Consider the following 16185-nt stretch of genomic DNA (forward strand, 5'->3'; position numbering starts at 1 on the left):
AGCTACGTGGAGAAGTAGAAAGGATACTCACCTGCTGTACGGACATTCCTGAAAGAAAACAAAATGCCACCGTTAAAGTCGAGTACTTAAAATGCTTTTGGCTGAGTTAAGCTCAGACTCTCCGTGTCGGTCAGGCCGTCGGGTGTGTTGTCCAGACCCTCCGGCCCTGTCCACCATCCCAGTCCCAGGCCTGGGCCGCTTCTCCGAGTCGGGTTGGGCTGGTGACTGCATTTTCTTTCAATCACCTGCTTGGGCAACTCTCGTGTGTGGTCAGGATGGAGAGCCAGAGGCTCAGAGAATCTGCCGAAACCATTTCCTCCTTAAAAGACTTAAAAAGGCTGCGCAACACCCACAGGATAGAATCCAAACTTCACCGTCCCACAAGGTCAGAGGGTTTGGATGGGGGTTAAATAGAAAACGCTTAAGAGTGCCTGCTACACAGTGAGGTCCGACGTCCGTCCTGTTCCCCGGGCCGCCCTTCCTCCCGCCCGGCCCCGGCACACAAGGCTCCTGGGACACGCCACGCGCACCCGCCTAAAGTCCTCAACAAGACAGCGACCGCTTTGCCAGGAAGCCTTCTTTTAACGTGCCCTTCTCGAAGCCGCCTCTGACCTCCCCTCGTTACCAGAGGGCGATAACGAGCAGTTTCTGTGGCCGCCTCTCCTCTGCTGGAAGAACCACGTGGTCTCCATCCCCACGTCCCCAGCGTCTTTGCGTCAGAAAAGTGAATTAGGAGAACAGGAAGAAAATGGGTGAGAATCCAAGTGAGTTGGTACAAACCGGGTGCCCCTGACCGCCTTCTAAATCCTAGCTGTACCCTTCATCCCCTCTGTTGCAGCCCCTGCTTTTCTGTCTCCGCTGAATTTTGGCCGGAGCTGACTTCAGTGTCACCTGCGCTGCTCCCGATACCAACACCTTGGCCCGTATTTATCAGGGTCTGTCACAGGCTGTTCCACGCGCCCACCCCTCTCCTGCCGCTCCTCCTCCAGCCCCACTGACCACAGCTTAGAGTCCCCCGCGGAGTTACGGATCCCACAGCAATGGTTCGCAGACTGGAGGCTGCCTCAGAACCAGCCCCAGGGCTTAGGGGGAGCAGCCTTCTGGCCCCCACGCCCAGAGCTGCGGTCCCTGTAGGCCTGGCGTGGTCCCTCGAGCTTGCTTTTCTAACAAGTTCCAAGGGGATGTCAGTGCTGCTGGCCCAGGGACCACACTCGGAGAATCACACGCAGGCTGCGAGGTCGAGTTGCCTGACCGATCTACGTAAGTAAGTTTTATCCCTGCCCTGTCCCCGAGCACCAGAGAGACCCTCCTGTGCCCTATGTCCCGGGGTCGGAGGCGGGGGGGTGGAGGCAACCAGATACAGAAGCCGACAGCACGCTGGCGTCTCCACCACGGCCCCCAGCGCCAGCTCTTACACCTTCCTCGTTCTGGGCCTTTCCTCTCGGACCTGCCACCTTGTGTTTTCATCATGTGCAAGTCCAGGGCCCCATCCCACAAGAAACAACACTGCAGCTCTGCCTGAGGAACTCCCTTCTGGGCCTGGACCGCGTGGTCCTCCAGGCCCCCCTTCATCCTGTGGGCCGGGGTCTTCCTTCCTGAAGCCGCTCACGCTGGGCTGTGGGTATCCGCACTTCCCCAGCTCAACACGGCCTCAGGCCCCACACCAGTCTCCCACTCTTGCCCACTTAAGAGCAGTGATGCTATTTTAGTCCTTGTCCTAAGGTGGGAAATATTAAAATTCTGGAAGGAGGTTCTTCACCACTAATAGACTGGTTTTCTCCCCAGTTAGACTTCCTTGTGGGAAGGGGCTGCTCTCAGGGGCAACATGTGAAGAATGCGGGCATGGGGTCAGATGGGTAATGGGATCTCAGTCCTGACCCCCCGTGACCCTGGGCAAGCCCACCTCCCCTGTGGACAGCCTGCCTATCAGATGAAGATAACGCCACCCACCTTCTAGGATGGCTGTAAGAGTTCCACGTGGAAAGCCCCAGACCAGGGCTCGATGGGTCCTTCAGTGGGAGATGCTACCACGTCAGAATCCTCAGCCCCTCACACGGTGCTTTCCAGAGTGCAAATTAAATGTTTGTTGAATGAATACGTATTCCAAAGAACCAGCCACATCGGTCATCAAGTACCGTGTTCATATCCTGGCTCTGCCACTTAGCAGTTCCATCTGCCCCGTTAGCCTCCTTCTGTCGGTGAGGCTGACCTGGTGGGTTTTATCAGTGTCCCCATGTCTTCCCAATCCCCATAGAGTTTGGCCAGTGGGGAACCGTGGCAGGAGGTCAGAGGGTCAGGGTGTTCCTCTCCCTGAGGCTTTGCCCAGGCCACCTCAGATGGCTGAACCCTCAAGTGTCAGCCACTGCGCCTCCGAGGTCGGCCCTCTCTCTCTCCACACGACTCTCCTTCCAGGTTTCCACCCCGGTTTTGTACCACTTCCTACAGGTGGTAACAGTAAGGCCGATACGCCGGGTACCTGCACCATCACTTACGGTGCCCTGCCCCCCACCCGTCTAAATGTCTTTCTGTGAATAAACGCCCCTATTTTGAGTATGCCATCGGTTTCCTGGTGGGACCATCGTGGACAAACAAGCCACGTTTCATCACCAGACTCTACATGTTGCCATGTTTCATCACCAGAGTGGGGAGACAGCCACTCTGCTGTGAAATAAAAGGACCTGCCATGAAGGCGCTTTTGCAAAGTTCTACAGGACAAGCCTGTTGTCAGTATTGGAAGCCTGTTTCTTTGCTCCGTCTTCTTGAGGATCTAGCAGGACCATACGACGCTCCGCCTACTTAGACTTCAGATAATTGAGCCTTACCGCTGTCTCCCAAAGACCAGACAAAGCAATGAGTATCGTCCACACAACGGCTCAGGTTGGTTCTTGCAATGGGCCTTCTAGAGAAAAGCAGGAGGAAGGTATGAAAATCCAGACTCAACAGAGACAGCCTGGAGCTTTGCTGCAATCATCTCTTTCACATGTTTCTCAGAATTTTGGTTTGCAGGGAAAGACTTCACCTGGCCAGGGTAGCACCTGTAATTTTTTGGCTAAATATTACTTAGCACCAATTATTTGCTAAATAATAATGGCAAAGGTTTTGTTTAGCTCAAACATGAATAGGGTTACAGCAAAGAGATCTTAAACCTTGTTACAACAACCGTCGCACCCAGAACTACATGATGGAAAATGAAATTCCTGAACTCACTCAAGTGAAAATCTGAGATTTAGTACCCACTCATGGCTCAGGAAGTTTTTTCTTTTCTGAAAGCTGTGTGTTCCAAAGAACCACTTTTATTGCCGTGGGGCAGAGGTTGCTAAGCTCTTCTTTTATTCAGAATTCAGAGCTACTTACTGGATGTAATACTGCAGTCAGCATTTCTTAATACACCCGTGTCCTCTCAGGATTGCTGTCTGAGGAAGCTAAGTGCGGAAGTGGGGGGGTTACGTTGAGCCTTAAGTCTGAACTCAAATGTCAACTGTCACAAGATTCTGTTTACTTTGGTAGAGTTGGGTCTATTGTTGATATCCTGATAGTAAATCTGATCGGAATACTTGAGTGGTCCGACGTTTCTAGCACCCTTCATGGGTCACTTGGTCTTAACTACTGATCAGAGTAAAACAGCTTAGCCAGTCCCGGCATATAGTAACCGTGGAATCAATGCTGGCTGTTACTGTTATTCTAAGCCTAGCAGTGCTTTTGTCGCTCTTTTGGCTAAAGAATTTAGTAAAATAAGTGTACATTATACACCTCTGTGATTACTGACTTGTGAGGACAGCAGGAAAAAACAAGAAAGACACACTATTGCTCCCCACTAGTTGATGGAATCTCTCCATTAAGGTGACTATTTCCTACTATTTAATGAAGCACATTCCATATTTTGAACCATTTAGGGATGGAAATCCTAACTTTAATGTTTTATTACCTACCTAGAAACTGATAACTCCCTCAGCAACATGATGGGCGTAAAGAGTGCTTTTCTAGGATTTAGACTTGGGAAGGGAAGGAAGAGGTGTCTTTGCTGGATCTAACAGAGAAGCTCGCACCTGCATGCAGAGAGAAAAGTATTCCCTATCATCGCCGGGAGGGAAATTGAGGGAAAGATGTAAGTACTGCATGATGTGTTGGGGATGACATTTCTGAAGTCGCATGGTGTGGGTGGCAGAACAGTGGTACCCCAAATATGTCCACGTCCCAATCCCCAGGGCTTGTGGATCTGTTACCCTCCACGGCAAAAGGGACTTTGTAGGTGTGATTCATTCAAAGACCTTGAGATGGGGTGTTTATCCTGGATTATCTGGGTGGCCTCAGCACAATCAAAAGTGTCATTAAGAGAGTCAAAGGAGGAGATATGAAGACAGAAGCAGAAGTTGGGGTGACAGCAATTGCTGGAAGGCCACCAGGAGCCAAGGAATGTGGTGACCTGTAGAAGCTGAAAGGACAAGGAAATGGATTCTGTCCCTTGAGCCTCCAGAAGGAATCAGCCCTGCCAACACCTTGATTTTGCCCCAGTGAAACCCATGTCAGACTTCTGACCTCCAGAGCTTTAAGATAATAATTTTGTGTTGTTTTAAGCCACTAAGTTTGTGGTGATTTGTTACAGCAGCCATGGGAGGCTAATACACATGGGTTTGCCTCAAGCTCTGTAGATGTAGGTTTCATCACTATTGACATAGATGTAAGACTCAAACCTCCTAGCAAGTTTTATTTGTCAGCGACATGTCCTTTTATCATTTGTTTTCCTGAGCTACATTTTCTACCTGAGGGCTTAGGAGTCCATACCAGGCACCTGCCTTTTTGATGGATTTGGCAGAATCTGTACTTGCTCAGCTGCCTTCTGCAGGTTTCTGACTCTTCATTACCCATCTCTAAAGTGGGGATGCTGCCTTACAGGGTGGCTACCGGGAATAAGGGGGTCTGAAAATGGTTTCATAAACCAGGAGTAAAACGAGTTTCCTTGATTATGGCTCTTTTAGGCTGTGCATATGCCTCACAAAGTCGGTCACATGAGACCCCAGGGGACACAATGCTCCTGCTAGAATATACTTAGCCTCACTCTTAGCAGAAGTAGTTTCTGAGTTAAGGTGAGAACTCCTCTCACAATATTACCCCCGCAGTTAGTAGATGGAAGGACATGGGACTTTGGAATCAGCTTGGAGACATTCTTCCCAGCCATGAGGCTCTGGTCAAAACACTCAACCACTGGCCCTCCATTTCTTCATCTAGAAATGCTAACACCTTCTTTGCAGCTTGGCTAATAAGATCGAAGCTACATTAATAAGATGAAGTTTGTTATTTACTGCATCCCATGAAGACATCTGGGTAGTGTGGATGGATGTTTGGAATGGACTGACTTTAAAATAGGGACAAGAATTTGCCATGGGGAGCCCTGGCAGGGGTGAGAGGTGGCCCTTGAAGAAAGAGGCCGTCCCCTCCAGGGTTGCTCTCATTGACCAAAATCAGAAGGTCCTTATGATGTCACCTGGGGAAATTAGGTCATGGGATGAGGAAGTTGTGGACAGAGAAAAGTCAGACTTCCCAAACACAAGCCACAGTGGCAAGCACTGACTTTCAGTCAAGCTGTTTTCAAATCGGCAGCAGTATAGGGCGTGACTCTGTGAGCGGCTGCAGGGGTTAAAGGAACATTCAAAAATTCTCCGGCACAGCGGTTCTCCACATGTGGTCCCTGCACCAGCAGAAGCAGCTCCTGGGAACTCCATGGAAATGCAAACTCTCAGGTCCAGCCCAGACCCATGGAATCAAAACCTCAGAGGGTGGGGCCGGCTGTCTGTGCCGGGGATACAGTTTGGGAGCCACTCGCCGCCCCGCCCCGGAGCAGAGCCAGGGAGCCACACAGGAGGGGCTGGGGCACAGGGAGCGCTAAGCCTTGCTCACGTCTGGGCGATCAGCTCCTGTGATGTGATTCTGGCCTCGGCTCTTCATTCCCTCTTTCTGAGCTCTGCCCTCCATTCACCAGCACAATGGTGACAAACAAGACGCCTTGCCTCACCTTCCCGTCCCCTGCCCACCCCACTGACCTGAGCGTCCCGGGTGGAGGCTCTCAGGACTGCCCTCAAACCTCGCTGGTTCTGCTACCTGCAAGGCCAGGCCTCCCCTGGGGACCTGACTTCTGTCATCCTCCACCCCAGCAGTCCAGCCAGGCCTCCTACTTCTCCCTCCCTCCGGGCTCCTTCATGGCTCCTGGCAGCATTAGGGCAGTTAGCGCCTCCCCCCACACACACACGCCCCCCTCGGTCTCCCCACTCCTCTCTCCCAGCTTAGATCCCTTTAGCCTCTTTACAATCACCCCAGACACAGCCAGCTGTTCTGACTTCTGGAAAGTGTTTCAGAGCCTCACATATCATATGATCCCCCCCACCTTTTCTTCTTTTTTTTTTTTTGAGAAAATAAAGCGTGTGCCATTTCAAAAAGAGCCCAGCAGGACATGCACCAGGCGTAACTGCAGCTGAGCTGAGACTTGGTGGCGGGAGAGGCGGGGGGCCTGGTGTTGCACCCCTGCTTTGATTTTTTTTCCAAAATTGATCAGCTTTGATCAAGAAGTGAAACGGGTTTTCTCTCCTTCAGTGGGCTTTTCCCACAGAAGTCAGGCTAGTTACAGAACAGGCTCTGCGCCTGTCACCCAAGGCCCTAGTTTCCAGAGTGGCTCTTCCTGAGGCTGTTTCTTGCCTGACTTGATGATTTTTTTCCTTCCTGGAATGTCTGGCCACATTTCCCACCTCAGGGTCCCTGCTCCTCCGCATGGCAGTTTTGTGTGCTTTAGAAAATTGTGATCTTTCCGGCAGGATCCTGCCCGGGAGGCAAGGCTTGCGAGTGGAGAGCGGCTTGGTGGCCTGGGCGGTGCCTTCTAGCCCCGGGCCCTCCTGCGGGGCCCCCAGGCAGGGCGCAGCCTGCACATCGATGGGCACTGGCCCTGCCCACCCTTCACGTGTTTTTATAGAAATAGCCTCTTTTCCACAACTACCTCCTTCCCCACTAAGAGAGAATCTATTTTTCCTTTGATACATTGACAAATAGCTATATAAACACAGAACATACTGATGTATGGTTTTCCTAAAGCCATTTAATCAAGCTCCTGGCTGTCCTGCCGGCACTGCTGCTAAAAGCAAATGAGTTATCAGGCCTTTGAGAACTAGGAATTTCAACTAAACCCGAAGAACATGGAGCTGCTTTAGAAATATGGGGAAGGGACTTCCCTGGTGGTGCAGTGGTTGAGAGTCTGCCTGCCAATGCAGGGCACACGGGTTCGAGCCCCGGTCTGGGAAGATCCCACATGCCGCGGGGTAACTGGGCCCGTGAGCCACAACTACTGAGCCTGCGCGTCTGGAGCCTGTGCTCCGCAACAAGAGAGGCCGCGATAGTGAGAGGCCCGCGCACCGCGATGAAGAGTGGCCCCCGCTCGCCGCAACTACAGAAAGCCCTCGCGCACAAACGAAGACCCAACACAGCCAAAAATAAATAAATAAATAAATATTAAAAAAAAAATAAATAAATAAATATGGGGAAGCCAGTGTTAATGGGACAGTGTAGGTTTTATGACGCGACCCTGGCACAAGGCCATGGCAGGGGCTCAGCCTGGGGCGCTGGCGACCTTGTATCCACACAGCCCGAGGCGTGAGCCCAGATGCCGGGGCCTGGGGCTCTCTGTCCAGCCCCAGAGGAGACAGATGTGAGGTGTGAAACCGTCTGGCTGCAGCCTGGCACTGGCTCCTCGGCCACGGGGTCCCTCACCACCATGCTGCCGTCATCGGCCCCTGTTGTTTCGGTGTTGCCCTTTTTGGCTAGTCTTCCCTCGCTGCCTGTGGGTGCAGTGAGCTGCCTCGTGGCATCTTGAGCCGCCCAGCAGCCAGGACTGGTCCTGTGTGTGTCTGACGGCCAGGCCTTCATCTTTCTTGAAACTACCTCCTTCTCTCAGCCAGGGGCCCCCTGGTCAGGGCCGAGGAAGGCAGCCCTGGGTCAGTGCCTTCGTTTCCTGGGGCTGCCACAACATTGTACCATGAACAGAGAGGCTTAAAACGATGGAAATGCAGCGTCTCGCAGTTCTGGAGGCTGGAAGGCTGAGATCAGGTGTGGGCAGAGCTGTTCCTCCTAAGGCTGTGAGGGAGAATCTGTTCGCTGCCTATCGCCCAGCTTCCAGTGGGTTGCTGGCCATCTTTGATGTTCTTTGGCTTGTATTAGCATCACCCGATCTCTGCCTTCATCTTCACTTGGTCTTCTCCCCTTAGGTGCGTCTGGGTCCAAATCTCCCCTCTTACAAGGACACCAGTCACACTGGATTCGGGCCACCTCCTCCAGCATGACCTCATCTGAACTGATTCCATCTGTGATGACCCTATTTCTACATAAAGTCACATTCTCAGGTACCGGGGGTTACGACTTCAGTATATGAATTCGGGGGTGACATAATTAAACCCGTAACAGTCAAGAGCATTTGTAGTACTCGACCTATTGTAGGTTACAGATATCCTCCTACCTTTTAAAAAGGTTTCTACACATGACTGTCTAAAATCACAGGCTTAAGAGGCCCGTAATGACCGCTTCTGATGGTTTTATAAATCACCTACAACTTTTAGCATCTTGTTTCCATAACCACAGATGTGAATCATTGATCGCCATTCCCGTTCTTCTTCAGAAAGAAATCACCTCTAGGGGCCCCAGGACCCAACCCCCTCGGGACATGGTCAGAAGTTGTTTATTCCTCTATTGCAGGGAAAGGGCAGCCAGGCCAGAGGGTGCGACAGAGTTAGTACGTAGTAAGCTGCCACGCAAAACAGAAAGGTCCAGGGACAGGCCTAAGTTCTGCCTCAGGTGTAGGCAGATCAGTTACTCAGGGTTAAGGAAGGCAATCCTTGCTCTCCAGGGATTTCCTGTATCTACACCTGGACATTCTCGTTTTCTAGAAGAACACCCTGTATTCTGAACTTAGAATGAGGCTGACTCTAAATGCTATGACTGCTGAGAGTGAATAAACAAACATATTCTCAGGGTAAAGAAAGACCTTTCCTCAGAGCTGCTCTAAAAGGAAATAGGAGAGAACGTGAGGGGAAGCGGCTCTCAGCCTCCTGGACGTCACCTTCCCACCACGGCAAGTGACACGCTCCAAGCAGGCAAGAGAAACAAGCATATTAGCATCTGCCCTGATAATGTCGTGTGTTTCATAGGAGAAAACAATGCCAAAGGCACACAAGTGTCACTAAATTGAAAAAAAAAAACAACAACTAAAAACCAATCTTCTGGTCTTTGGGAGAGTTTGTTTGGAGGCAATTAAGTTAGAGATCCAAAATTTTAGACCCAAAGTTTTTTTACTCTTAGATGTTAAATCGCCACTAGAAAAACAGCTTTCTGATCACGGTAAGTGTGAAGTTAGGCTGCAAAACTAGGTACAGAATGCAAATTTTTTCCTCCGTTGATATTTAGGTTGTACATGCCTTATTCTTATCCTGAGAATACATGAGAATATCCATAAGAAATTTCTAGAAGCAGGACGCTGGTAAAATATTATGTGTATTTTAAATTCTGTCAGATATTACCTAACAACTCTCCACGGAAGTGTTAGGTGACTTATTTTTTCCAGTCTTATAATTTTAGAATGAACACACACAGAAGAGACAGCTATTAAAAAAAATAAACACTATTCATAGTTAAAGACTGCCTGGAAACTTTATCCACAGATCCGTAACACAGTATCAACAGAGTCTGACCATTATTTTTAGAACTAATTGAGGTAAATTACCCATGTCTATGACATCACTGTGAACATTTCTGATTCACCTACTATTATACATGGGGGGGGGGTGTTTACAGACCAATTCTATTATTAATAGATTGCTGTTCAGAACTGATTAGAGCTATGACTTGAAAGTCCATCTGTCTTGCTGGGGGGAAGACACTAGTTACTAAATGTAGCATCTAAGCTGAGGACGCAGGCCACAATGGAACCATCTTTGCACAGTAAGAATATTTCCTAACTAAAGTTATGGACAAATAACACACATATTTCAGAGAGAATATTTTCTATTACCATGTGTACTGGGTTAAACAGTGTTCTCCCAAAACTACTGTCCTTTCCATAATCCTAGAAGGTGACCTTATCTGGAAATGGGCTTGCTGCAGATGAGAAGAGGGAAGATGAGGTCACCCTGGAGTAGGGTCGGTTCTGAATCCCATATGACCAGTGTCCTGATAAGACGACAGCAATACACAGAGGGAAGATGATGGCCATGTGATGATGAACGCAGAGACTGGAGTGATATGTCCACAAGCCAAGGCATGCTGGCAACACCAGAAGCTAAGAGAAAGGCTTGGGACAGAGTCTCCCCTAGAGCCTTCGGAGAGAGCGTGGCGCTGCTGACACCTGGATTTTGGACTTCCAGCCTCCAGCAATGTGAGAGAATACATTTCTGTGGTTTTAAACAAACTGGTTTGTGATACTTTTGTTATAGCAGCCACAGGGAACGAATACATTATGGGAGCTTCTGTGTTTTGACTAAATAAGAAAAACTTTTGTTCCTCCGAGAACATTTCAGCTGTACCTCCTGATATGTCCTAATAGAGCTTACGATAAAACTCTGCAGATAGCAGAAGTTTTAAATGCTGACTTTGAGAACTCTGAATGGGTCTTCTTATGTGGTATACTTTGTGACTTTTCTGGTCTTATGTCTGATCCTTGAACCAAATTTTCCTGATGGGCACATGTTCAGTTTCACACATTTCTACGTCATACCTAGGGACTCTGACCCCTCTGTGCGATGAGAGGATCCTGGCGGCAGCCGAGTGGGAGGCCCTGGCTGGTTTCCAGTCTTGGAAGGACTAGACCTTCCTCCTTCTTCAGGAGAGTCTGTGGAAGATCCTATCCCTTCCCCTTGGCTGTGGCACCTTCCAGCTGCTGAGATGGTCCTGTAACCCTGTACTGCCTGCTCATGGTAGCTGCACCTGGACCGAATCTGGGTGGCAAGCAGAGGCCTGACAGCCCGTTCACATCGACCCCATGAGTTGACCCCACTGTGCTATTTCCTCAGTGATGTATTTCTGACCTTTGAAACCAGGGGACAAAGTTACAAAACAGCGATTCCCTGGTTCTTCATGTTGCAATCCCGTGGAGTTTATGAGTTCATGGTTCTCATTCATCTCCTGACAATACTGCCCTTATTCTTTCACCATCATCATGGAGGAACATGGAATGTCCTCAGAGTCCCCCCTTGTTTTTATTTCCTTATCAGCTCACCTGGGACACCGACATACTTTCTCTCCTGCCAAGGATGGAATCAGGATGTAATTGTGTCCAAGAGCTGCCACCGCCCAGAGAAGTGGGAAAACAGAGCTGGCTGGTAGTCCCTGCCCCATGGTTCCATTCATCTGGCTCGACCCTGGAGGACAGAGGGCTCCCTGCGAACCAGCCTGGTAGCTCACGATCCCTCAATGGGCCTTGGTCCTTCAGTAACTCAAAGGGCAGCGGGAGGGCTTCCCTGGTGGCGCAGTGGTTGAGAATCCGCCTGCCAATGCAGGGGACACGGGTTCGAGCCCTGGTCTGGGAAGATCCCGCATGCTGCGGAGCAACTGGGCCCGTGAGCCACAACTACTGAGCCTGCGCGTCTGGAGCCTGTGCTCCGCAACAAGAGAGGCCGCGACAGTGAGAGGTCCGCGCACCGCGATGAAGAGTGGTCCCCCCCGCTCGCCACAACTAGAGAAAGTCCTCGCACAGAAACAAAGACCCAACACAGCCAAAAATAAATTAAAAAAAAAAAAAAAAAAAAAAAGGCAGCGGGAAAATTATTAATCAAAATCCAAGTGAACCAAAAACGGAATAATTCCACTCAGGACATTTTGTAGGGGTGTGAAGGACTATGCAAATGTTTACCATTAAGATGGCAAATCCAAGGGCTTCCCTGGTGGCGCAGTCTGCCAATGCAGGGGACACGGGTTCGGGCCCCGGTCTGGGAGGATCCCACACGCTTCGGAGCGGCTTGGCCCGTGAGCCACAATTACTGAGCCTGCGCGTCTGGAGCCTGTGCTCCGCAGTGGGAGGGGCCGCGATGGTGAGAGGCCCGCGCACGGCGATGAAGAGTGGCCCCCGCTCGCCACAACTGGAGAAAGCCCTCGCACAGAAAAGAGGACCCAACACAGCCAAAAATAAATAAATAAATAAATAAACAAAAGCATTAATTTAGGGGGAAAAAAAGTTATTAAAAGATGGCAAATCCTCCAACTTTGATGTGGTAAGCTGCTGCTTCCATAATACTTTGTACTGGTCTCATAATACTTTGCTCACCTCACCTGTAACTCAGCGTGGGAAAATGTTGTTTACGGGCTTGTGCTCCTGCCCCTGAGGATATGAGTCTCCTCAAGGCAGGACAGTTTTATTCCCTTATGTGGTACAACAAACAAACAAGCAAACAAAAACTGCATAAATAGGAGATTCAGGTCAACCCCCTGCCAGCCTTAGCTGGACCACACTGAGTCAAGGCTCCCTTTCCTAAGACTGCCTTTGTGAGCTAATTTTTAAATTCTAGCTACTAATTTGCCCCAAATTTGGTCACGTGGACAAGCCAGGGGCCAGACTACACTAGATCTTCTTGCCATGACCTCATTTTGGGGGGCACAGTAGCAACGTCTGGACATGGGCAAGGGTCGAGAAAAAGAAAGTTGTCACGTAGAGTCACTTAGGGCAGTGGTTCTCGAAGTGTGGTCCTGGGACCGGCAGCAGAGCATCACCTGGGAACTTGCAGATGCAAATCCTTGAGCCCTGCCCTGACCCACCGAAGCAGAGACGCTAGGGCTGCGGCCCAGGCACGTGTTAGAATGAGCCTTTGCTTAAGTGATCCCGACACATGCTAAAGCCTAAAAACCACTGACTTAGAGTAATGTCAGCCTAAAAGGACCCAATGTCAGAAGTTCTCTCTTTTCACTGTACGGGAGGAAGAGGTTCTCCCAAGGTTGGGATGCCCAAGGCTCCCTTTGGTGTGGGGTACCCTCAGCTTCCAGCAGCACACTTACAGCCTACAGCAGGAATGCCAGCCTCCCTGGTCCTTCGGCTCTGTTCACAGTTCTACCCAAGAGCTTCTAGAAAGAGGAGAGAATGTGGAAGGACTTTTAAAGGACCAGGTTTGAGGGACCTTCAAGGCTAGTCCCTCCTTTTATACTCAGGAAACTGACTTGAAAAACTCTTCAGAATTACCTACAAGGCCAGAAGGAAGCTGAGAGCTGGAGGGGAGGAATGTGATAAAGCGTCATCACTAAGTGAATGAACTTCTCAGGTCGGCCTGGAGGCCCTGGCGTGGGGGGCAGGAAAACCGGAAGCCTCTTCCTAGAACCCGAAGCCTCATCAACCTCCATCTTCAGAGTCATATATGTGGCATGCGACAGGGCAGGAGCTATGGTTTTCCAGGACCAAAGTGAGGGAAGGAACTGGTGAGAACAACTTTGGCATATATCTTTGCTAAGCTCTGGGCTAGGGAGTCGGGTGGGGGTAACAGGACGGAGACAGAATTTTCCAAATCTTCCACAAAAGTGTCCCCAGCCCTCCAAAGGTCTCAGAGGCGGCACTCCAGTCACTGAGGTTCGCTGCCCTTCGGAGACCTAACTCCACAAGGCAGGCTGGTCCCTGCCTCCTCTGGTCCCGACTCTGATAATCACACACACCCTTTAAAGCAAAGGTCAGCAGCTATGGCGCGGCACCAAGTCCGGCCCCCTGCCCATTTTTGTATGGCTCGCAAGCTAAAATGGTGTCTACATTTTAAAATAATCAAAAAACGCTTTTAAAGACTATTTTGTGACACCTGCAAAGCATATAAAATTCACACTTCTGTGCCCATTGATAAAGTTTTACTGAAACACAGATTCGCCCATTTGTTTCATATTTCAAATTACAAGGGTGGACTTGAGTCGTTGCCACAGACACTGTGTGGCCCCCGGAGCCAAAAATATCTACTATCTGGCCCTTTTCAAGGCAAACGCTTCTCTAAGAACTTTCCTTGCTTCCTTCCCTCCTGCTGGATTCACCAAGCTTTCCAAGTGTTCCCTGTTCAGTCACGAGGGGATCTGAAACAATCTTGGCATCATCTAAGTCACAGAGATCTGCTCTTAAGAGGGGATGTTACTGCTACTTTTTTAAATTAAAAGACATTTCCTAATTATTTGTTTCATTTACTAACTAGACCCAGATATTGAAAATTTAGGACCTGAGTAAACATAAAACTGGTGTCTGAATGTAAACTTTTTGTTGCTACTCACATGCTATGCCAATCTCAGTTGCAAAACAAACAACCTCCCACCCCAAAACCCTTAAGCACCAATCTGTAAACTAGAAAGTCAGTTCACTGGGGACTATACTTCAAAAGCTAACTTGTGTTCATTCACTGACAATCAGGTTGCCAACAGCTACCCCGATTGGAACTGTGTTAGGAAAAGTTCTAATTCGGCATGGGTACTATTCAGGTATTTGGGATCTGAAAACCAAAATGAATACTTCAGAGCACCTCCCAGAAAAGTTACAGAGAGTGACAAGCCAAGGGTGTTTGAAGCAGGACCCAGAGCTCCAGCCCAGGAGTCGGGCTTCCTGCACAGCTGAGCTCTGATGGGTACCGGCCCCTGACAGCCTGCACGGGAGAGGAGGCTGCAGCATCCTTCTGGAACGAGCATACTTAGCACCGCTAGAAGTCCCAAGGGTGACCCACTCAAAACCGCTACTCCAGGATCACGACTCGGCATGGCACAGTGAGTCTGAGAGCCAGGTGCCCATGCACAGCCGGCACTGAGCTCCTACACAGCTCAGCGCTGCCACTGAGGGTGGTATGGACACTTCTGCCTAACGGCTGAGGGAGTCAAGGGCCACAGAGCTTAGCTCACTGATGCAAGATCACAGAGGGAGCAAGTGGCAGAGCGGGAATACAAGTGCAGGCTGGCCAAAGTCAGACCCGGTCCTCTCAACCACGTGGCCACATTGTGACAGCCTGGACCCATCCATGCACAGGCTTGCGGGGAGAAGAGGGCTGGGCTGATCTCTGGTCTCTTGCAGCTCCGTTCTGCTTCTGCGTTCACTCCAGAGCTGTTTATTCGGAAGCAGGCAGGATTAAGTTGTTTTCTAGATGTTCTGCCGACACTCCTTGCCTATGCAGGACCGGCTACTCTCCTCTATGCCTTCTCTTGAAGCTCGAAGACAGCGGCAGAACGTTAAATAGGGCCCCAACGGGCCAGTCCCAGTTCCCCTTGGACCAGGGCTCCCTCAGCAGCTCTGGGTCACCCGGCCAGCCAGAGGCAAGAGAAGCGCCTGAACAGCCACTGAGCGCCACGCTCCCCGCCTCCTGGACGGAGGCTCTGCTGGCCCTGCCATCACCAGCACGACGCAGTCTAGCTCTCAGCCCACAGGGTGGGAACACAGAGACCGAGGATTCACAGCAGGTAGGCAGGTGATGGTTACTGCGTTCGTTCTTCCAACCTGTGACAGGGCGCCTGGGGCCCTCTGCCTCCGCGCCCGGGGACGGGACGGGGCGTGGAGGCTGCCCGCCCCGCAAACACGCCCAAGCCTGCGAACCCCACCGCCACCCCGGGCTCCGCTGACCCCCGGTCGCTTCCCGCCGCGGCGAGGTGTCCCTGCTGCGCGCTCGCCCTCCCGCGCTGCCAGCGTTGCCGGCTCCGCCAGCCGCCGGCGACCGCGGGGACCGGCGTGGCAGCCCGGCCCCGCCCCGCGGCGACCCCTCCGCAGCGCCCCGACTGCGCAGCCCCTGCGCCGGGCTCCCCGCGACCCCGGCCCCGCGCGCCTACCCATGGTGGCGGCTCCGAGGGCTCCCTGCGACTGGCGAGCGAGGAGTCCAGGACGGAGGACCTGTTTGCTAAGGCGCTGCTTCCTGCGACTTGGTGTGCAGGCCTTGCCCAGCACCTGTGTAGCTGGAGGTGCGCGGGCGGGGCGGCGGGGCTCCACCCTCGGAGGCGGGGGAATAGCAGAGGCAGAGGTCAGAGACCCTGGAGCCCCAGCGGGTGGACACCTGTCCGCGGCCGGCACCTGGACTCCGCTGTTCCGAGCCCCCTGGTCCTCGGGGGCCGGCCAGAGGCGTAGCGCGGGTGACAGGGGGGACCTGGGCCGGGGACGCCCCAGCTTGAGCGCGCATCTGAGCCACGGGAAAGGAGCATGAAACGCAGGGTCCCCGGCCTCAGCTGGATTTGCTGACTCAG

General features: G+C 51.5%; 1 protein-coding gene across 1 annotated transcript in view; it reads right to left on the bottom strand.

Moving 5' to 3' along the window:
- Positions 1–15856, bottom strand: part of SLC15A1 (solute carrier family 15 member 1) — a 50041-nt gene extending 34185 nt beyond the window's left edge. The window contains exons 1-2 of the mRNA XM_059902597.1: positions 15778–15856; positions 32–48 (exon numbers count right to left, since the gene is read on the bottom strand). Of these exons, the coding sequence (XP_059758580.1) occupies positions 32–48; positions 15778–15781 (21 nt within the window). The 5' untranslated portion in view covers positions 15782–15856. The remainder of the gene's footprint in view (positions 1–31; positions 49–15777) is intronic.
- Positions 15857–16185: the final 329 nt, after the last annotated feature.

Source organism: Balaenoptera ricei, chromosome 18 (assembly GCF_028023285.1).
Source record: "Balaenoptera ricei isolate mBalRic1 chromosome 18, mBalRic1.hap2, whole genome shotgun sequence".
In the NCBI taxonomy this organism is placed as follows: domain Eukaryota; kingdom Metazoa; phylum Chordata; class Mammalia; order Artiodactyla; family Balaenopteridae; genus Balaenoptera; species Balaenoptera ricei.